Raw genomic sequence first — 23,280 nt, forward strand, 5'->3', positions numbered from 1 at the left:
TGATTCCTTTATTCCAGTGAGAAAATGTTCACTTTATTTTTGACTTGCCATAGAAAAAATGTAATGTGGTGCAGGTTTGGATAGCTAGCATGGGGGGCCAGACAGCAGTAATGAGTGAGACCCTATGCCACAGATATACCTACTGCCAGCTCTGGCAAGATGTTAAAAGGCCTGCATAAAAGCATCACCTGTTACCTCTCCCGCTCGACACGTACTGAGCTATACTGCTTGATAAGAAACTTGGGACTGCCTCCGCAACTATTTCATGAAAGCATGTGTAAAAGTAGTTAGCGATTGCCTCATCCAAAAATCTGACAGGAAATACACTCATGTCTAAAACTGCAGAGCTTGTATACACCAATGCACAACTGATCGAAACTATATTTACTGAATCACAGTATTCTGCTAGAGCAATAAAAGAAACAGGTCTCTTAAAAGAACATGAAATATACTGAAGGTGACGAGGAATATGGCATACTGGCTTGATCAGCTTTACATCTGGTATCGTTCAGAGAGAAAGCATTCCTCCTCCCTACAAAGGCACAGCAATAAATACCCGAGGAAAAATAAAGCCAAACCATTTCAAATCATCATGTTGATGACTATCCAGGCCTGTTAGTTCTTGCTATGTTCTGCAGTAGTGATTGACAGGAATCTCAGACAGACAGGGCAAAAGTTTTGCCTAAATAGCATGTTCCTACATTCACAGCCAAAGTAAACCACATATAAGCAAATTTTTAATTTTTTTGTTTTTCTTTTTAATTTTACTTGCACTCTCTGCAGGGCAGAAGAATGCAAGCTGCCAGCTTAGTACTAAGAGGAACCTGCAACCATGCCAGTATCTGGAAGTTTGGTCTGCTCATCAGTTTGGGTATATAGTTGCCAATCATCTGATTTTGCTAGAGCACAGCCACAACCACTTACCTTTGCAGACCATCATCAAAGCAAAAGATTGTTTGTCCAACGAGTGCCACGTTATGTAGGCATAGCCATAGAGAGGAGAATCTTTTGCTGTGCATGCTAGGATATCAGCAGGTCTCTCACAGGAGCGTGGGAATGTTGGAATAGTTGTGACATTGTCAACCTAAGTGTTTGGGCTATAGCACCTCCTGCCCCTTGTCCACACGTCAGACTGTCTCTGTTCTTGGGCAAAGACTGGGGGGGGGGGGGAAAAACCTGTAATCCAGAGAAGGTTTTTTGTTTGTTTGGGGTTTTGGGTAGGTTTTTATGAAATACCAAATGTTCATGGGAGTTAAGGCACCTCCAGACCTTTGAGAATCTGGACTGAAGTATGATTACAAAAGTAAACAACATGTAGCAAGAGATGCATCCAAGTGTCTAAAGCATATTTAAAAGTAGGGCTCGATACATTTTAAAATAGTATTTTGTCCCACAAAGACCATTCATTTCCCTCTGCTATCCTGGAGAGTGAAGTGGATAGTAAATTGAATATATGCATTTGGTTGTACATGTGATAGAATGCTTATCAGAGCTATTTTGACCTGAGGATTTTCTGGACATCTATACTGTTCACCTAAACTTACAGCACAAGATAGAGAATGCAAAAACCAAACCAAAACACACACACACACAAATTCTGCCTAGAAAGCGCATGGTATAGGATTAAAACAAAAAAACAACAACAACAAAAAAATCTTTGCCCTGAAAGTTTGAATCAGTACATGAGACACATGGTAGTACCTCAAACCATTGATTTTCCACCCCATCTGTGTAAGAAACTATCAGAGTATTAACATATTCCTTGATACTGATCACCAACTTAACAGCATCAAACAGGATATATATGAGAGTCTCAAAAATGGTTAGCAGTTTTGCTGCTGAGATCTTGTTAGTTTAATTGGGCTGGGCAGATGGGACTCTGCAGACAGGCTCTCCTACCAACTTCTACTTGATTTAGTGTTATTTCAGTTTTTATATTCTCCCTGTCAAAGCCCTCTTCCATGGCTGTCGTCCAAACTCTAATGCTAGAAGCACTAGAGCACTTAGCTCCTCCTACTGCCCTCCTAGACAGAGATAATACCATGAATAACCTTATCCTGTCAAAACAGGTGCCCCAGCCATGCTGTAGTGACAGCCCAAGCTAACAGCTTTTGAAAGCAATGGAAATCTCTCTCCAACCATTGCAGGGATTTACACTAGCCCTTGAATCCAAAAGATGTTAAGGAAGAATTAAGGCTGGAAAACTTTGGCACTCTGACTAATAAGTTACACATTAACAACATGGTGAAGAGGCTGACATCATGAAGGCAATTAAAAAAGATCATTTAGGAGGCTATAGTGCAGAATGGCAGCTGTGTGGATGACTGACAACGGATACCTCTGTCGCTTTAAGACTTTCACAGTCTATCAACTTCTGACATTGAATCAGAACCCCTGGCATGCCCAAGTTAGCTGAGCCTTGAAGAATCCTGTTATCAGAAGATTATTATAAAGCAACAACTCCTTACTCCAACTTTTGTCTAGGCTTTCTTTGTCTCTAAACTGCCTCCTGATCACCTTATGCAACTACTGTAAAATACCTACAGTAATACAGCACATTCCAATCTTGTCTAGTTAAGGGAAACTGTGGCCAATAAAAAACCCCAGCACTCTTTTTTAAAAGAAAAACTGCTAATTATTTTTGCTTTTAAGAACAAAATGGAATTGATGTGATCAACAAAACAGGTGAACACAAAGGCAGCCAGGCTTTTGTGCTTCAGGTACATGCAGTATTAGAATACAATACAGAAGAGCATGAAGGAATTAACAGGCTCATTTTGGTCCACTGCATCTTTGAGAGATACTACCCCGTGCCTCTCCACCTGCCACCCTCCCAGATCATATCATCATCATGACAACAGCACAGACAATTCTGGAATCAGGGTTCTCATTCCCACCTCTCAGCTTGGAAACAGAAGGGAAAAACCTGTTCACAAACTTCCTGCATCTGTAGGTCCCTTTGGAAACTCCTCTGAAAAGGGTCCAGGGCCTACTGCTTTTCAAATTAATTCAATTCAGAGTGATATCAGCAGGAGTTAAAAAGCATAGCCTCAGTTGTTATAAACTGAGATGGCTCTTTGTTCAAAAGAACACCTATGGCATTACTTCAGCTGTGGAGCTAAACCTTTGGCAGACAGTCTGTGCAGGACCGCACGTGTTCTCATTACAGAGAGGGGAATCACCATGATTTCCATGTGCATCTGCGTGCGACTATAATGCATTCCAGATCAGCAGAGGCAGGCAGATACAAGCTGCACTGATCCCAGCAAATGAGACCATGGTTTTGGGAAGGGTTATACCTTCTCTTCACTGCTGATGTTCCGGGTAGAAGTTCTCCAAGTGATGGAAGGGATTGGGTCCCCAGATGCCTCACAGGTCAGTGTAATCTGATCCTCCAGCTCCATGGCTGTTTTATTCTCCACATAGGTGATTTTGGGTTTTGCTGAAAAGAAAAAGCAACCTTCATTCAGTTGGTGCTCAGAATGAAGATTGCCTGTCAACAGCAGTGTTTGAAACAAGCAACATTGGGGAAAAAAGGCTTTTGAATTGGCAGAAGTTTACTGCCATATGGGGAAGGGGGCAGAGTGACATTTGAGAAGAGGATAGCTCCTTGCAGAACTAGAAGACCTTTTCTACACATGCTTACAGCTGAGGCTTCCAAGAAAGGAATAGAAGAGGGTATATCTGAAGTAGCACCCATTTAAGTGTACAAATGATCAGTCCTTGATAATCAGCTGAAGTCTTCCACCTCACTGTCTACTTTCTCTGCCCTACATTAGCCTTTTGATAAGCAGCTTTCTCAAGTGGCTGCAGAGGGATGGGACAGGGAGAATTATATTCCTTAACACCCCCAAATTCATGGAAGGTAGGAAAGCTGCTGATTTATTCCTGCAAGTTTGAAGTCATTCACACAGTGGTGGGGTGGAGTGCACCTCCCTGTCGAGGTTATAGCAAGTCCCACTGAAGTGCTAAAGCCCTTTTAATGGCAGCTTTGGCTGGATTAGGATTCAGCTCTCTGGGCCTGAAAAATAGATATTTCAAATAGCATATGAATCTCACACCACCCCTTACACAGGGGTGAATTTTTTATCAAGAGAAGCAGCAGAATGGCGTTGGCTTCTGTTCAAGACACTTACACAGAATCTGTTTTGCCTTAGCATGATATCAGAGATGCACAGCATCACTTGGGAAAGAACTGGATAAGCCACATCAGGCATTAACTGGGATAAGAAGGTTGCTTCCAGCTTGCACTACTGAGCTACCAATAGCCAGCTGGATTGGAAAGGAGAGACAGCAAGAGCATGTTTACCAAAGACTTTGAGATGAATGGTGGCATCCTGCTCGCCAGCCTTGTTCTCAGCAATGCAGATGTATTCTGATTCGTCACTCTTATCCACCTTCTTGATGATGAGCTCAGACCCATCGTAGTTAAAACTGTATTTCTCTTCATCATTGGCCTGTTCTATTGGCTCTCCATCCCTGCAGGGCACAAAGCACACTGGCTATGTTGGGGAGGAGAAGCAATCAAAGGCTATTTTTTTTAGGCTTGTTGTTAATGCTAGAACTGCATTACTACACTGAAACTCTTCAGGTTGAGAAGGACCACCACCTTTCCCTATAGGCTACAAAGCTTACATTTTGATCTATTCCTAATCCCTCCTGCCTTAGGGGTCTTAGCAGCTGAACCTTTCACCTCCTGACACACATCATAGCCCATACACAAGACAATAAAGGTGGCTTCTGTCCTTGCATATCAAAGCAGTATTACAAGTTGTGATCAGCTTTTTCTACATTACAACTTGTCCTCATAAGCTTCAAAGGCTACACTATTACAAGAACAGTATACCTGAAGTCTGTATCAATGCCTGGAAGTGAAATTTAGACTCAATGAAGAGAAAGACTTTAGATGCAGATCTCCTGGCATGACAAATGTAAGTTTCAGCAAACACTTTTGCCTAAGTTTCCCCACCAGTGCAACAGATGATAATAAACTGACCCACGGGTCAGGTCTGGTCAACATGAAGCTTCATCGCTATTTGCAGTTTGACAGAGGATGCAATGGGACAGTGAAAAATAGCTATTTTAACTGCAATTCTTGTTTTTCCAGGAAGCTGTGCTGGTTTTGGCTGGGATATGGTCAATTTTCTTCATAGGAGCTCATATGGTACTGTGTTTCAGGTTTGTGACCAAAACAGTATTGATAACATGATGTTTTAGCTATTGCTGAACAGTATACACACAATGTCAAAGGGTTTTCTGTTTCTCACACTGCCACTGCCAGCAAGTAGGCTGGGGGTGCACAAGAAGTTGGAAGGGGATCCAGCTGGGACAGCTGACCTGGCTAAACACCTGCCTAACAACATGAAGCAGTGAATGAACTCCTTATTTTACTTTGTTTGCCCGCACCGCTTTTGTTTTATCTATTAAACTGTCTTTATCTCAACCAGCAAAGTTTTCAATTTTACCCTCCTGATTCTCTTCCCCACCCCACTTGGGGAGCATGTAGCGAGTGGCTGTGTGGTGCTTAGCTGCCTACTGGGATTAACCCAGAACAGAAGCTAACTGCAATTCCATTACAAGGCCATTCTTTGTCTTTTGAGAAAAATGAATTAATCTTATTCCAGTTAAAAAGTTGCTTTCCCTCCAGCCTGTTTTTCCAGGCCTTGGTGAAAACGTCCACGCTCACACACAATCAGGACATCGCACACAGCATCTTACTTTGTCCATGTCATGGCTGGCTCAGGAAAGCCATCAGCATCACACGCTAAGGTGACAGACTGGCTGAGGTTGGCAGTGGCATTCACAGTGCTCTGCCTGGCACGCACAGAAGGCGGTACTAGAAGAGAAAGAATCCACATTCAAGTTAGAAAGGAGAGAAGATGTGAGCAAGAGTGGGCCCTGGAAGGCTCGCTGTAAATCTCTGCAATACACACAGATGTCACTAGTTATTCAAACCCTTATGCCATCACCTACACGTTTCAATCAACAGGTTTGATGCGTGAGCTCTCCAAAGCAATCAGCACAGGGAAAAAAGGGCAGGGGTGGGAATACACACAGAAAATCAGTATTGTGGACAAATCACTTTAGAGTCCCAACAAGATCAATACTTCACTAAGTCATAAGACACTTAAGGTTTCCCCTGACATGATAATTTCCTGTAATATGGTAATTTCCTGTAAACATATGGTACACTGTCAGCTAATTTTATGGACATTTTTATTTGACACAACAGAGAAAGATTAGTAAGCTGATGGCAAATTGTGAGTAGGAATCTAAAGTAACATTTCCATCAGCAGCCGGGAGTGCAGGTGCTACATACCCTGTGCCTGTACTAGCCTTCCTCTAAGCTGCTCACCATTTACGATGACCTGAATATCTTTGAAGTTGATCTCCCCACGAGCCAAGATCCGGCCCTCACAGCGGTATGTCCCTTCATCTGTTTTCTTGATTCCCCGGATCTGCAGGTAGTTGTTGGACAGGACTATAAATCGAACTAGAAAACACAAAAGGAAGGTTCATCCAAGGATCCTCAGGAAAGCTCACTGCAGGTAACAGGTTATTCTCCTCTCCTTGCCCTTTCTGGGTTGACACAAGGCTTACTGTAATAACATTTCCCTTCCCATCATTAAAAGGAGACGCTGCAGTAACTGGACATTGCCAAGAAAGAAACCAGATGTGGGTAGCAGGCAAACTGCTCTGGTGCTATATATAGTAAGTACACACAGAGAGATAAACAGATAAATATATGCACATAAACACATTTACATTTAATTAGTATCAGACAACAAGCAATTTGAAACTTGCCCCATAGTGGCAGAGTTCAAGCCTTACCACAGTTCCCTTGTGCCTGCAACAAGCAGACATGGGAAACTCAGCTGAGGCACGAATGCTCAGGGCTCTGGAGTCCCCTCTGTCTGTAAAATGCCCCTCGGGGCATGACAGTCTGCAGCATTTTGAAAGAAAGGGAAAGGTTCTTACAAGGAGCTTTTAGTCCCTTTTCCTTAGGAAGACTGGAGGGTGTCACAACATGCAGCTTTTCTATTTGATGGCATTTCTTTTATCTGAAAATTTTTTCTAGCATTCCTTGGCCTATTATGGTGTCAAAGCCTGATGGCCATTTCTGTGGTAATATTATTGTCCTGCCATTACCAAACCACAGCACCTTGAATAACTAAATTCACATCCTAAGACCTAGTGTTAGGTACACATTGTTTTCTCTTGCCTTGTGACCACCACCATTTTGTTCTCCTGAACCCCTTGTATAAGCCTGATTTGAGTCCTGAATGGATAAGCACCAAGACACATCTTGTGCCTTACCATCTTTTTTTAGGATAACATCCCTGCCTTTGTGCTTCCAGATGATGGTAGGAGGCAGTGAGCTGACCACATCACACACGATCACAGCATCATCCCCTTCCTTGAATTCCTGAGGAGTGGGAGCATTCTTGAACATCAGCTTTTCTGTAAACAATGGAAGGACAAAGTCATTGCAGCTTTCTTGGCACACCTCAAGCTGTGCTCCTGACTCAAGCTTGAGGAAACCAAAGAAACCCAGAGAATGTGTTCTCTAGAAATCCTTCCTGAGGGGAGGATAAAGGAGTGCCTGACTCAACGCATTGCACTGCAACACAGCAACCCCATTTTCCAGCCCTGCCTCCCAGGCATATCAGTGGGCCAAATCTTATACTCTACCTAGCTCACCGATTTGTCCACACTGCAAAGAGAAAACGTGAACTTGGAACTGTTCAGCTTCTTATCTGGAGGAGCTGCTATCATGGCTCTGCTGGACAACATGCTGATAGCTTATCATAACCCTTTTGAATGTGTTATCCTCTTTACTGAAAAAGAAGTCTTATGTCATAGCATGTCTGTCATCCACAAAAGCTGCTCTCTCCACGTACTCCTCCTAGGCACTTATGATGTGCTAGAATCTTCTCCTTCTACCCCTGGCTCTCCTGTCTTTCAGGAGAATTTAAGCAGTAGACATGGTATGATGGTAATGCCCTGACGAGTCAAGGTCCTGGGTTCTCACTTTCCCTCAAAACCAATAAAGGAGATGGCTGCATCTTCTTAACATCCCCTTTCTTTTCACTCTCCTCCTTCCCCTTGAAAAATAGCCTTTTCTAGGAAGGTAAAATGGTGCCTCCCTAATCTTGCCTCATACATGTGCAAGGAAGACCAGAAAATAGCCTTGGAGACGCTCTCTTACGGAAAATTTTCACATTGACGGTGGCCTCGGAGTCTCCCTCCTCCACGCTACTGACAACACATTTATAGATGCCAGCATCATCAATGTTGGCGTTGTAGATGGTGAGGGTAGAGGAGAAGTCATCATTTCGCACCACTGAGATGCGCTGTTGGTTCGGCGTCAGCTTCTCACCATTAGGGGAAAACCAGGAAATGTCTTTGTATTTGGCATCCCCCGCCACTAGGGACAATAAAAGAAAACAGAGCAAACTGAAATGAGTTCCCAAGAAATCTGCACAGAGGAAATTAAATACAACCAGTAGCACTATGCAGAAGACTGACCCAGGGGAAGGGCTTCTGGTACCTGAGAAGCAAGCAAAGAAAATTCTCTCTCACAGCACTGTGAATGGTCAGCTGCTGTCCTGCAAAAACGATATTAGGTTGGTTTTATAATCTAAAGGGGTACACTCATTTTAGCCCAGAATGGCCTTCTGTGCATCCTGGGATCCCATGTCCCAGTCCCTCCACTACGCAGATCAGCCTGAGAAATAGACACCTCTTCTTGCTTCAGCTTATTTTTAATAATATAAAAATATTGTATTTTCAATACCTGTATTTGCAGGCTGGGCTACTTTGCATACCAAAATGGTGACACTGCTGTAGCAGCAGTTCTGGCACTGATCAGCTTAAACCTCCTGCTGCATCCAGTGCAAATCAGAATTGTTATTAAGTGGTTCCAGGCTGCCTTTTTCTTGCAGCTCACATCTCTGCATTCCTCAGTGTGACTTTGTTATTTGGGACAAACTCCTATTATTGGAGGGGCTTTAATTAATCCCACAGTTTTCTGAATGCAAGTATCACAACAGTACTTGCTCAGAGTATACTTTTGTTTTTAAAACATTATCAACTTACTCTGCAGTTAAGCACTCCTGGATCACATAACCTCATTATTTCTCCCAGTCAGTATGCTCCTGAGGAAGTGTGGTTCTCTGATTGCATTTTGCTCCCAGACCTCACGACAGCACCTATGTGCTCTGTGTCTTGCTTCAGGATGCTATCATGTCAGTGCTCCAGCATACGAATTCCTCCCATTAGAAACCAGGCCAACTGCTTTCACGAGAACCACTGAAGAGGACACATGGATGCTAATTTGGAACACGCTATAAAATTGCAGGACCCGCTTTTGGGGCACATGGATTGCATCAGCACTGCACCACGTGCAGGAGAACAGCCTGGGGCAGGTGATAGCCTGAACAAATATTAAATTGTGTCACAAGAAATGGAGGTTTTCAGCAGCATTAAAATCCTTAGTTGCAGAGGTAACAACTCTCAAGTCACCTAGCACTCCCATTACTGCTGTTAGCAGTTGATTAGAGAAATAATTTGGAAAAATAACAGGCTTAATTCTAAATTCAAAAGACCAAAGAGCTGTGGAATGATTCAAGGTGCCATTGTTGTGGCTATTGCTCGAGCTTAGAAACAACACTTCAGTACCTGTTTTTTCATGTTAAAATCTGTTTGCTGGATCTGCTTTCTGTTGCCAGCTCTCAAGGGAGAATGCATTTACTGTTTCCAGTAAACAGCACGCGTTGCTTTTGCTACTCAGTCTTATAAACCATAAGGGCATGTGAGAAAGAAGGAGCAAGAGATCTTTCAGCTAGATCTGGCACTGGAGCTTTTATCCCAGAGTGAATACGCTGACTGACCTTCATAGCAAACCACGGAGACAAGTCATGCCATAAGCTCTCACTTACCTTGACATAAGAAGAACTTAGATTCTCCAACACTGATCTCCCCCTGGCTTGGAACAATGTCCACTTGTAGCGAGGCTGGAAAAGAAATGAGCACACAGAAGATGGGTAGACAACAGGAGTGGTCTTCAGCGAAAAAGCTTTGCCAGCCTTCCAATCCTTGTGGCTCCTTTACTCATCCAATGGAAGAGCATAGTGTGGAGTGCTCTTGGCTTTTAAGTGTCGCTTTTTATCAGTATTTATCTGAATGTACAGTGCCATGGGCCCCTGAGGAGCCAAAAGAAGCTGCTAACATTCAGAGTTGTTTCCAGTCCTTTATAAAACCACATTAAAGGATCTAGAAAGGGCTGATTTATGTTCAAATCTCTACCACACTACAGTACCAAGGAGTGTGCTTGGTGTGCACGCCAGAATATCAAGCAGTCTGTAAGGATGCCTCAGGATTCAAAATGGAACTGGCTCAAAGGCCTATCCTGGCAGCAAATACAAACCATCTTTGCTTTGGAGACTTCTTGTTGCTCTATGAGATACTATAGTCACACAAGCGCCAGTTACCAAACCATCACAAATGCAGAGTGGGAGTCACTAGCATACTCTGGGTCCTTGATTTTCCTTGATCTCCTACTCTGATCTTCCAGTCAGAAAACTAGTCCAAACAACCAGCAAATCAGAGATGTTTATGGCAGACAGAGCATACCTGGATTAGGAAGGAAATTTCCTCCAGTACATACTGACAAGGACTATTGACAGTTTGTGATTTCTGCCTTCACAGTACTGGCTGAGACTTGCTTCCAAGTTCATCTGGGCATATTTCACCTAACTCGTTCCTACTGCAGAGATGAAAATATTAGCAATACTGTCCTGGTTTCAGCCAGGATAGAGCTGGTTTTCTTCACAGAAGCTAGTGTGAGACTGTGTTTTGGATTTGGGATGAGGAACTGTTGATAATGTGCTGATGTTTTGGGTTGTTGCTGAGCCGTCAAGGACAGTCCAGCTTCTTGTGCTAGCCTGCCAGCAAGCAGGCTGGGGGTGCACGGGGAGCTGGGAGGGGACACAGCCGGGACAGCTGACCCAGACTGGCCAAAGAGATATTCCCTACCATCCGACGTCATGCCCAGTACATAAACTGGAGTTGGCCGGGGGGGCGGAAATCGCTGCTCGGGGACGGGCTGTCGATCACGGGGTGGTGAGCAATTTCTGTATTGGGCCTCACTTGTTCTTGTACATTCCTTTGTTGGTATTATCATTATTGTTCCCTTCTTTCTTTCTGTCCTATTAAACCGTGTTTATCTCAACCCACGAGGTTTTTCCTAATTCTCTCCCCCGTCCCACTGTGGGAGGGAGAGTGAGCGAGCGGCTGCGTGGTGCTTAGTTGCCGGCTGGGGCTAAACCACGACAGTCCTTTTTGGCGCCCAACGTGGGGCCCGAGGCTTGAGATAATAACGGTTGCAGGTCACAATATCAGTTTATTTGATTTGCATCATGCTCTCGTCTTTGCTGTACATGTTAAGGATTGGTGTTGGTTTCTGCGGGATGCTGTACTCTGCAATGATTAGTAATGTCTCGCCTGTGAATTTTGTTTTTAGAGCACTGACCTTGAGCTTAATGTGGTATCATCTGAGCTCTGTACTAAAGCCGTTACTGTATTTTGGCTACAGTCTTGTGGAGACGATTAGCAATTATACTTCTGCCTCTGAAAGGTTTTTTATGGAGGAAATGCAGAGTGGTACCTTTGCTACCCTCTATCATAACATTTCCTCCTTCATCACAATAATTTTTCAGTATTTTGAACACCCTTGGGTAGTTAAAATACCTCTATTGCTACTTCTGGGGAACATTGTTTCGGTTTTGTCTAAGGTTGGCAAGCAATTTAAGAATATCACCCGGAGATCTGCCCCAAGGCTGGATAGTTATGAATGGCAGGGTGTGTGGAACAGCATGGGCAAATGCCTGGGGCGGTGGGCACCTCCGGTGTTTTGGAGCTTCACTCCCGAACAAGTGCAGAATCCTGATAAACTAGCAGAATATTTGGAAGAAGTATGCTGTCAGCCTGGCAGCTTCAAGGAGACACAAATCATTGCCATGTGCTGGGGCCTGGCCCATGCCTACCGAACCCTATTTAACACTGTGCAAAGGGGAGAGGGGCTCTCTGGGTCTGATGGCAATGTGGCAGGCACTGTGACTACTCCAACCCCTGTGGCAGGCACTGTGACTACTCCAACCCCCACGGCGGGCACTGTCACTACTCCAACCCCCACGGCGGGCACTGTAGCTACTCAGACTGTTGCAGTTGAACCAGAGAACCAGCCCATCCCGGTATCAGTTGCCCCTGTACAAAAGAAGAAATCTTGGAAGCGGAAGTCAGCTCGTTTAGTAAGGGAGGAGGAAGATTCTGCTAAGAAGGAGCCAGAGGAAGAGAGTGAGGAGGCAGAGTGCTCTGAAGCAGGGCCATCACAAGCACGGAAGAGGGAAGAGAGCGAGTCATCACTTGAAGAGGAGGAAGAGGAAGAACTTATAAAAGAGACGGTAACTACCCGATCTCTATCCCTGAGTGAATTGCGAGATATGCGAAAGGATTTCAGCCGTCGTCCAGGTGAGCACATTGTCACCTGGCTGCTCCGATGCTGGGATAATGGGGCCAGTAGCCTGGAATTAGAGGGTAGGGAAGCCAAGCAGCTGCGATCCCTTTCTAGGGAAGGGGGCATTGACAAAGCAATTGGAAAAGGTGCACAAGTCCTCAGCCTCTGGAGACGACTCCTGTCGGGTGTGAAGGAAAGATATCCCTTCAAGGAAGATGTTCTATGTCACCCAGGCAAGTGGACCACCATGGAGAAAGGTATCCAGTACCTGAGGGAGCTAGCGGTGCTGGAAGTGATTTATGGTGACTTGGACAATGGACAATCATCCAAAGATCCAGATGAAGTCAATTGCACGCAACCTATGTGGCGGAAGTTTGTACGGAGTGCACCATCATCATATGCCAACTCATGAGCAGTAATGGCCTGGAAGGACGGAGAGAGACCAACGGTGGATGAATTGGCTGGCCAACTCCGGCAATACGAAGAAAGTCTCTCTTCGTCCCTACGGGCCTGCGTCTCTGCTATAGAGAAACTGTCCCGGGAGTTCCGGCAATTCAAAGAGGATATGCCCTACCCTCCACCCATACGGACCAGTGTCTCAGCCATTAGGAGTAAGCGCTCTTCTGTTCAAGAGAGAAGATACAGAGGATACACACCACGAGCCACCCTGTGGTTTCAATTGCGTGACTACGGAGAGGACATGAGGAGGTGGGATGGAAAACCTACCTCGACCCTAGAGGCACGAGTACGCGAGCTGCAAGGAAAAACAATTACAAAAGGGGGTTCAGGTTCCTCGAGGAAAATCGTCGCTCCACTTTCCAGTGGGCAGCTTCCCAGAAAGAATAGAAGAGCTGATCTCACCTCTGATCCTCTTGAAGGGACTTCTGATTCCTATTTACAAGAAGTGGGTAACGAGTACTATGAGCAGGATTAGAGGGGCCCTGCCTCCAGCCAGGCGGAGGAGAGGGACAACCGAGTTTATTGGACTGTGTGGATTAGATGGCCTGGCACATCAGACCCACAGGAATATAAGGCTTTAGTGGACACCGGTGCACAATGTACCCTGATGCCATCAAGCCATATAGGGGCAGAACCCATCTGTATTTCCGGAGTGACAGGGGGATCCCAACAGCTGACTGTGCTGGAGGCCAAAGTGAGCCTAACTGGGAATGAGTGGCAGAAGCACCCCATTGTGACTGGCCCGGAGGCTCCATGCATCCTGGGCATAGACTATCTCAGCAGAGGGTATTTCAAGGACCCAAAAGGGTACCGGTGGGCTTTTGGTATAGCTGCCTTGGAGACGGAAGAAATTAAACAGCTGTCCACCTTGCCTGGTGTCTCAGAGGACCCTTCTGTGGTGGGGTTGCTCAGGGTCAAAGAACAACAGGTGCCGATCGCTACCACAACAGTGCACCGGCGGCAATATCGCACCAACAGAGACTCCCTGATCCCCATCCATGAGCTGATTCGTCGGCTGGAGAGCCAAGGAGTGATCAGCAAGACTCACTCACCCTTTAACAGCCCCATATGGCCAGTGCGAAAGTCTAATGGAGAGTGGAGACTGACAGTAGACTATCGTGGCCTGAATGAAGTCACGTCGCCACTGAGCGCTGCCGTGCCAGACATGCTAGAACTTCAATATGAACTGGAGTCAAAGGCAGCCAAGTGGTACGCCACCATTGATATTGCTAATGCGTTTTTCTCGATCCCTTTGGCGGCAGAGTGCAGGCCACAGTTTGCTTTCACGTGGAGGGGTGTCCAATACACCTGGAATCGACTTCCCCAGGGGTGGAAACACAGCCCTACCATTTGCCATGGGCTGATACAAACTGCACTGGAACAGGGTGAAGCTCCAGAGCATCTGCAATACATTGATGACATCATCGTATGGGGCAACACAGCAGAAGAAGTTTTCGAGAAAGGGAAGAAAATAATTCAAGTCCTTCTGAAAGCTGGTTTTGCTATAAAACAAAGTAAAGTCAAGGGACCTGCACAAGAGATCCAGTTTTTAGGAATAAAATGGCAAGATGGACGTCGACAGATCCCAACGGATGTGATCAACAAAATAACAGCTATGTCTCCACCAACTAGCAAAAAAGAAACACAAGCATTTCTGGGTGTTGTGGGTTTCTGGAGAATGCATATTCCAAATTACAGTCTGATTGTAAGCCCTCTTTATCAAGTGACCCGGAAGAAGAACGATTTTAAATGGGGCCCTGAGCAACGACAAGCCTTCGAACAAATCAAACAGGAGATAGTTCATGCCGTAGCGCTCGGGCCAGTCCGGGCAGGACAAGATGTTAAAAATGTGCTCTACACGGCAGCCGGGGAGAATGGCCCTACCTGGAGTCTCTGGCAGAAGGCACCAGGAGAGACTCGAGGTCGACCTCTAGGATTTTGGAGTCGAGGATATAGGGGATCTGAGTCCCGCTATACTCCAACTGAAAAGGAGATACTGGCAGCATATGAAGAAGTTCGAGCTGCCTCAGAAGTGGTTGGTACTGAAGCACAGCTCCTCCTGGCACTCCGACTGCCGGTGCTGGGCTGGATGTTCAAAGGGAGGGTCCCCTCTACGCATCATGCGACTGATGCTACGTGGAGTAAGTGGGTCGCGCTTATTACACAGCGGGCTCGAATAGGAAATCTTAATCGCCCGGGAATCTTGGAAGTGATCATGGACTGGCCAGAAGGCAAAGATTTTGGAATATCACCAGAAGAGGAGGTGGCGCGTGCTGAAGAGGCTCCACCATATAATGAACTGCCAGAGAACGAAAGGCAATATGCCCTGTTTACTGATGGGTCCTGTCGTATTGTAGGCAAACATCGAAGGTGGAAAGCTGCTGTATGGAGCCCTATACGACGAGTTGCAGAAGTGGCTGAAGGACAAGGTGAATCAAGTCAGTTTGCGGAGGTGAAAGCCATCCAGCTGGCTTTAGATATTGCTGAACGAGAAAAATGGCCAGTACTCTATACTGACTCATGGATGGTGGCAAATGCTCTATGGGGGTGGCTGCAGCAATGGAAGCAGAGCAACTGGCAACGCAGAGGCAAGCCCATCTAGGCTGCTGAATTGTGGCAAGATATTGCTGCCCGACTAGAGAATCTCGTCATAAAAGTACGTCACGTAGATGCTCACGTACCCAAGAGTCGGGCCACCGAAGAACATCAAAACAACCATCAGGTGGATCAGGCTGCTAAGATTGAAGTGGCTCAGGTGGATCTGGACTGGCAACATAAGGGTGAATTATTTATAGCTCGGTGGGCCCATGACACCTCAGGCCATCAGGGAAGAGATGCAACATATAGATGGGCTTGTGATCGAGGGGTGGACCTGACCATGGATGCTATTGCACAGGTTATCCATGAATGTGAAACGTGTGCTGCGATCAAACAAGCCAAGCGGTTAAAGCCCCTCTGGTATGAAGGACGATGGTTGAAATATAAATATGGGGAGGCCTGGCAGATTGACTATATCACACTTCCACAAACTCGCCAAGGCAAGCGCTATGTGCTTACCATGGTGGAAGCAACCACCAGATGGCTGGAAACATACCCTGTGCCCCATGCCACCGCCCGAAACACTATCCTGGGCCTTGAAAAGCAAGTCTTATGGCGACATGGCACCCCCGAAAGAATTGAGTCAGACAATGGGACTCATTTCCGAAACAACCTCATAGACACCTGGGCCAAAGAGCACGGCATTGAGTGGGTGTATCATATCCCCTATCATGCACCAGCTTCCGGAAAAATTGAACGATACAATGGACTGTTAAAGACTACACTGAGAGCAATGGGTGACGGGACATTCAAACATTGGGATAAACATTTAGCCAAAGCCACCTGGTTGGTCAACACTAGGGGATCTACTAATAGAGCCGGCCCTGCCCAATCAAAACTTCTACGTACTGTAGAAGGGGATAAAGTCCCTGTGGTGCATGTGAGAAACATGCTGGGGAAGACAGTCTGGGTTACTCCTGCATTAGGAAAAGGCAAACCCGTTCGTGGGATTGCCTTTGCCCAGGGACCTGGGTGCACTTGGTGGGTAATGCGGAAGGATGGGGAAGTCCGATGTGTACCTCAAGGAGACTTGATTTTGGGTGAAAACAGTCAATGATTTGAATTGTATTATGTTAATTGTTCAGTATGACATTACTACTATGGTTGCTATCTACCATATCAATGGTATTATAGTAAGAATCACCCAGACTGATAAAGAATGAGCTTCACTGAAACCAAGCAACGTGCAGCAGTGATGAAACCAGAACTGGCTTCAGCAGCTTGCGCCCAACAAATCCCTCGAGATCGACATCTTCGACCTGCAGATCATGGACATGGACCGTGCCAGATGACAATCCAACACCACATACCATCTCCCCTGCCCTGAGAGACTGCTATGATGGATGAAGCCCAGAGTCATGGACTGACTGAACTCCATAGACATTTGAAGTGATGGCCCATGGACTAAGAAAGTGATATCTGTGAGTATATATTAAAAGACAGGAAGAGTAATAATGAATAATTGGAATGTATTGAAAAGTATAGGACCTGGGCATGACGTAAATGGTATGGAATAAAGGGTGGATACTGTCCTGGTTTCAGCCAGGATAGAGCTGGTTTTCTTCACAGAAGCTAGTGTGAGACTGTGTTTTGGATTTGGGATGAGGAACTGTTGATAATGTGCTGATGTTTTGGGTTGTTGCTGAGCCGTCAAGGACAGTCCAGCTTCTTGTGCTGGCCTGCCAGCAAGCAGGCTGGGGGTGCACGGGGAGCTGGGAGGGGACACAGCCGGGACAGCTGACCCAGACTGGCCAAAGAGATATTCCCTACCATCCGACGTCATGCCCAGTACATAAACTGGAGTTGGCCGGGGGGGCGGAAATCGCTGCTCGGGGACGGGCTGTCGATCACGGGGTGGTGAGCAATTTCTGTATTGGGCCTCACTTGTTCTTGTACATTCCTTTGTTGGTATTATCATTATTGTTCCCTTCTTTCTTTCTGTCCTATTAAACCGTGTTTATCTCAACCCACGAGGTTTTTCCTAATTCTCTCCCCCGTCCCACTGTGGGAGGGAGAGTGAGCGAGTGGCTGCGTGGTGCTTAGTTGCCGGCTGGGGCTAAACCACGACAAATACTTTAGTCTCTTCCACTGTCTTCTCATAGAATATCATCAGTGCTTTGGCTTTTTATGTTAAAGTTTTTAAGTTGCTGTTCTCTCGATTCTTTGTTTATTTTATTTTATTTTTATTTTATTTTTAAATAAGAGACTGAAGGTGTTTTGGCAGTAGAGCAGTAACAGATGTTCCATGGACCACAGTGAAGCACCTATTACATGCTTGTCTGGAATTGAGGGAGCCGGAAGTAAGTGAAAGCTATTGTACTTTCTGTGCTCCCTACAACCAAATCCAGCACAGCCTCAAAGGAATCAGTTAAAAATAATGCAAGTCAGATAATAATTCCAGAGAGGATATTTGAGGATACTGTTGCTGAAAGGAATCAAAATGATTCTCAGATGTTTTCAATATCCCTCTGGGCATCTTTATTTAATGCACATGTCTTGTCTCAATGTACTCTCTCACCTTCCTTGTAGTTTTCAATCAAGTACACATAGCCCTACCAGCCCCTGCACTCACCCCGTTTTATTTCTGGGTAATTTCATTTCTCTCAACAATACTACTTTAATATAATTTAATCCCAAACAGAACTGCAAGTACAAAGAGCCAAATATAATAAAAGCCTAAACATTTATTAGATTCAGTACAGCGAGGACTAAATAGCCTACTTCTGTAGGCTCATTTTTATGGTTGTTTTTCTAAAAATCTTTCCAACATCTGAATTTTAAATTTGGAATCATATTCTGGTGTGCTCTTCCTGAGAAGGCCTCTGCTGTATGGAATGAGTGCAAAAGTACTACAAAGTACTGAGTTCCTCCAGAACAAATTTCTGCTTTGCAGTACTATCTAAAACATTTCATAGAGTCATAGAATCTTTGGGTTGGAAGGGACCTTTTAAGGTCATCTAGTCCAACCCACCTGCAGCGAGCAAAAACATCTTCAACTAGATCAGGTTGCTCAGATCCCCTCCAACTTGACCTTGAAGGTTTCCAGGGATGGGGTGGGACATCTACCACCTCTCCGGGCAACCTGTTTCACCACCCTCATTGTCAAAAATGTCTTCCTTATATCTAGTCTAAATCTACCCTCTTTTAGTTTAAAACCGTCTCCCCTTGTCCTATTTCAGCACGCCCTGATAAAAACTCTGTCCCCATCTTTCTTAGAAGCCCCCTTTAAGTCCTGGCCGGCTGCAATAACATCTCCCTGGAACCTTCTCTTCTCCAGGCTAAACAACCCCAACTCTCTCAGCTTGTCCTCATAGGAGAGGTGTTCCATCCCTCTGATTATTTTTATGGCCCTCCTCTGTACCTGCTCCAACAGGTCCATGTCTTTCCTGTGCTGAGGGCTCCGGAGCTGGACGCAGTATTGTGGGTGGGGTCTCACCAGAGGAGCAGAATCGCCTCCCTCGACCTGCTGGCCACACTGCTTTTGATGCAGGCCAGCATATGGTTGGCCTTCTGGGCCACGAGCGCACATTACCGGCTCATGTCCAGCTTTTCACCCATCAGTACCCCCAAGCCCTTCTTGGTAGACCTGCTCTCAATCCTTTCACCCCCAAGCCTGTACTGTTACTAGGGTTTGCCCCAACCCAAGTGCAGGACCCTGTATTTGGCCTTGTTGATCCTCATGATGTTCACACGGGCCCATTCCTTAAGCTTGTCCAGGTCCCTTTGGATGGCTTCCTGTCCCTCAGGCGTATCAAACACACCCAGCTTGTTGTCGTCTGCAAACTTGCTGAGGGTGCACTCGATCCCGCTGTCTATGTCACTGATGAAGATATTAAGGAGTACTGGCCCCAGTATGAACCCCTGAGGGACACCACTCATCACCAATCTCCATCTGGACATTGAGCCGTTGGCCACTACCCTCTGGATGTGACCATCCAACCAATTCCTCATCCATCCAACCAGTCACCCATCAAATCCATACGTCTCCAATTTAGAGAGAAGGATGTTGTGGGGGACCATGTCAAAGGCCTTACAGAAGTCCAGATGGATGACATGCATAGCTCTTCCCTTGTCCATTGATGTGGACACTCCATCATAGAAGGCCACTAGGTTGGTCTGGCAGCACTTCCCCTTGGTGAAGCCATACTGACTGTCTCGAATCACCTCTGTCCTCCATGTGCCTTAGCATAGCTTCCAGGAGGATCTGTTCCATGATCTTCCCAGGCACAGAGATGAGGCTGATGGGTCGGTAGTTCCCAGGGTCCTCCTTGCTACCCTTTTTAAAAATGGCTGCAATGTTACCCTTTTTCCAGTCTCCAGGGACTTCACCTGACTTTCAGGACTTTTCAAAGTCAAAGGAACTCCTCAGTGTGTGACTTGTGCTTTTGAATAAAGATTAAATTTCTGGAGTTGCTAATGTTTTAGCAAGCTTGAATAGAGTAGCTTGGAGAAAAATAATGATGGCGCCTGTCGGGATACTTTATGTAACCTTAACACCCTAAATTCCACAGAAGTTGAGACAAATGCACAGATAATCCTATAAGGCCCTGCAAGAGTGCTCTTGATAGGATGGATGGGTTGCTATAGGAAATCTGCTATGACCAGCCCTCTATTTAGAGGGTAATGAGAGTATTGGATACCATTTTGGAAGCTGCTGCTGCTAAGGATGCCCCATTTCTGTCAACTGAGCAGTAGGAACTTAGTGTAACTTTGTGTTGGTGCAGAACATTCTCATAGTAATAGTATGTACATTTAAAGCTGTGCCTGTGTGTTTTCAGATATGTCCAATATAGGTATGCAGAGAATAAAAACTCTGTGGAGTGTCCCTATTGGGTCACTCCCACTGCCTGCCCTTTATCATTTCATTAGAAAAACCAGGCTCTATGACCAGTGGCTACTAATACGTACCTCACTGCCCACATGCATTTTTGTGCATCAGGTATTTAGATTGCCCCTATGTTTCAGTGTCATTCTGCAGCATAGTAGGTGAACTAAAGGCAGTACAATCTTCTGGTCTTTTCTGCAGATACATAACTACTTAACAGTACAGACATGATTTTGCTCTCAATACAACAGCTGGATAGGTTCCTAAATGCTCTTTCTCTTCTACTTCTTAAGAGTTTCTCATCTTCCTGATAAATGTCAGGTGGAAACAGATTATCAGTTAATATTTAAAATAATGAATAATATTATTCCTCCTCCAAGTCTTATCCTACCAGTGAACCCCGTGTCATTGAAAAATCACTAGGCTCAGCAGGTCACCTGCAGTGGAAATACAAAAAGATACCAGCATTGCGTTGTTTCAGGCCAGCTTAGACAAATTTTGCATTTTCCTTCTCCAACCATTAATGCAGATAATTTCAAATATGTCTTCAAGTGGTATTTAGTAGCTTTGCATAAAAAAAACCCCATAGGTAGACAGTTAACAAAATGTCTTTTTTAATTATTATTATTTTAGTCTGTCATTATTAGCAGGTCTGCAGGTTTAGATAAGCAAGGCTGCCTTCTGAGGCACACACAACAGGCATTTTGTCCTTTTCCCTTTGGGTGATATCCCTAAGTACAGTTTTCTCCACCATATCACCATGATTTTCCACCACAGTCAATATATGCAGTGGTCCTTCTTCATATTCACAGCTGAAGTCACCATAGATTGATTTCCCTGCAATCTCAATGTTGACAGAAATTATGTCAACATTAACAATCACATTTTAGTTTCTAACAGAGACCCCCTGCTCAGTGTCTGCTACTCTTTTGCACGGTGTTTAAGGAAGCCACTATTACACTGGTGTTACCAACAAAGCTCCCAGTCATATTTGCCAGACACGTACAACTGAGGTTCTGCTGCAAGATTATTTATATAAGCAACCGACAGCAACACATTCTGAAGAAATTTGATCTAAAAATCGACTTTGGCAATCCAAGTCCCTTTACCTTCTGACTAGCATATAGTCCCAGCTTTTGATAAGTTTAGATGTTCAGGCTTCTCAATAATCCAGGTGCTTTTGCACACACTGTGCTCCAATAATCAATTTCACTTCTTGCAGAACTAGAGCTTTAAATTCTCAGAGAATGTAACTCAAGAGAGACATTGTGGCCGCTATGTTTTGTATTGGTAGCTCCCCACTACAGTAAAACCTAGTAATTTTCATACTCCTACATAGACTAGCAACCTAAAAAATACGCCATAGACCTTTCTGGAGAGATCTTCATCCAATATATGTGTGTTTCAGCTTCATTAACATCAGTGTCCTTTCTTGTAAGATAATGTAAGCATAGAAAAGAAGCAATTTCCACTTGCACATATATGGCGTCCTGTCAGTGCAAGGACATTTTAAGAAGCTCCCCGTATGACTATAATGAAGTGACAGCTTGCAGCTTTGGTGATGGGAACAGCAAGGAGGCGGCAGTGACAAACATGATAAATTCATCTGTGCTGACAAGATACTGATACTACATGGGAACACCTCACAAGGGAACCGTTAACTGCCTGCTGAGCTGGGCTCCGGAGACAACCTCGCACTCCATGCTGCGCCTCTGCCCACTTCCGTGGCTGAAGTCAGAGAGGCAAGGTGATGTTACCACTTGCATTTTCAATGAGATTGTGACTATGTAGGAAAAACTCAGTGACAGCCAAGATGAGGTTCATGATGTCCTAGCCAAATGAATCAAACCTTTCTTTTTTCTTTTTTCCCCTTTTTTCTCCTGTTTCTTTTTTTTCCCCTCTTCAATGCAGTAAGATTTTTTTAAATGTATTGAATTTTTTTGAATGGAGGAACTGTATGACCAGACTGTGTGGCCTCTCTGTTTGTACTGTGTGGGGTATTCTTTTCTGTCAAAACAGTTTTACGAGATCAGCTTTGTTAAACAGATTAAGGAGAAGGACAGGAGACTCAGACTCAGTTGGAAGCAAACCACACACCTGAAGAAAGGAAGAATTACAATAGTTCTTTTGGAGATAGGTGGGCAGCACAAAAGCAGGGAGAACTTCCGTTTCTTCCTGTGTGAAGAAGGAGTAGGCACAGACCAAAAAAAGGACACACCTTGAGCTCATCTGATTTTGAGCAGCACAATGGAAAAGTCATCTGCTCCTGGGAAAGCCCTAGCCCATTCATTTCTTCCCCGGAGTCCACTGACAGTGCAGAGCCACCCTGACTCATGCTGCAACCCTACCCTGTCCTTGGAGCAGCATAACCAGGTGCCAGCCAGGCACCTGTGGGCAGAACGGCACATCAGCTGCCGCATACAGCTTGAGAGACCTGGCTTTCTTATTGCAGCTCAACCCCCTCATCCACTTAAGGGAGACAGAAGTTACCTGGCTGAGTCTGGCTAGTGATCATCTGCACTCCCATCTGAGCAATTAGAAGTTGTCATAGCTGTCATGCATGCATTAGGTAACTCCACTGCATTTTTCAGTCCCACCTTCACAGGAGAATTCTCCCCTTGCTGAGGGCTAAAGTACAATCATCAAAAGGTAACTGCAGTCTCAAGTTGCTGTTTAGCTCCAGTTTCCATTGGGATAGGAAACTCCTAGTACCTATATATATATATGCAGAAACACACCAAGGAGAACCTGCTGGGCTAGTGAACTGAGTACAACTGCTCCAGGCCAACTCCTCCTCAGAACTTCTTAGTGGGAGTTAATCTCCCTGCACTCATCTGTGTCTTCTCATCCTTTATTTGTCTTTAGGCAGCAACCACAGCAT

At 45.2% G+C, this 23,280-nt stretch overlaps 1 protein-coding gene across 2 annotated transcripts in view; it reads right to left on the reverse strand.

The window, feature by feature from the left end:
* Positions 1 to 23,280, reverse strand: part of NCAM1 (neural cell adhesion molecule 1) — a 154,868-nt gene that overhangs the window by 51,718 nt on the left and 79,870 nt on the right. For both annotated transcript variants that reach the window (XM_082010007.1, XM_082010008.1), the window contains exons 2-8: positions 9,942 to 10,016; positions 8,210 to 8,428; positions 7,318 to 7,461; positions 6,356 to 6,493; positions 5,719 to 5,836; positions 4,310 to 4,479; positions 3,300 to 3,442 (exon numbers count right to left, since the gene is read on the reverse strand). In XM_082010007.1, the coding sequence (XP_081866133.1) occupies positions 3,300 to 3,442; positions 4,310 to 4,479; positions 5,719 to 5,836; positions 6,356 to 6,493; positions 7,318 to 7,461; positions 8,210 to 8,428; positions 9,942 to 10,016 (1,007 nt within the window). The remainder of the gene's footprint in view (positions 1 to 3,299; positions 3,443 to 4,309; positions 4,480 to 5,718; positions 5,837 to 6,355; positions 6,494 to 7,317; positions 7,462 to 8,209; positions 8,429 to 9,941; positions 10,017 to 23,280) is intronic.

This window comes from Phaethon aethereus, assembly GCF_964289735.1.
Source record: "Phaethon aethereus genome assembly, chromosome: 23".
Lineage (NCBI taxonomy): Eukaryota > Metazoa > Chordata > Aves > Phaethontiformes > Phaethontidae > Phaethon > Phaethon aethereus.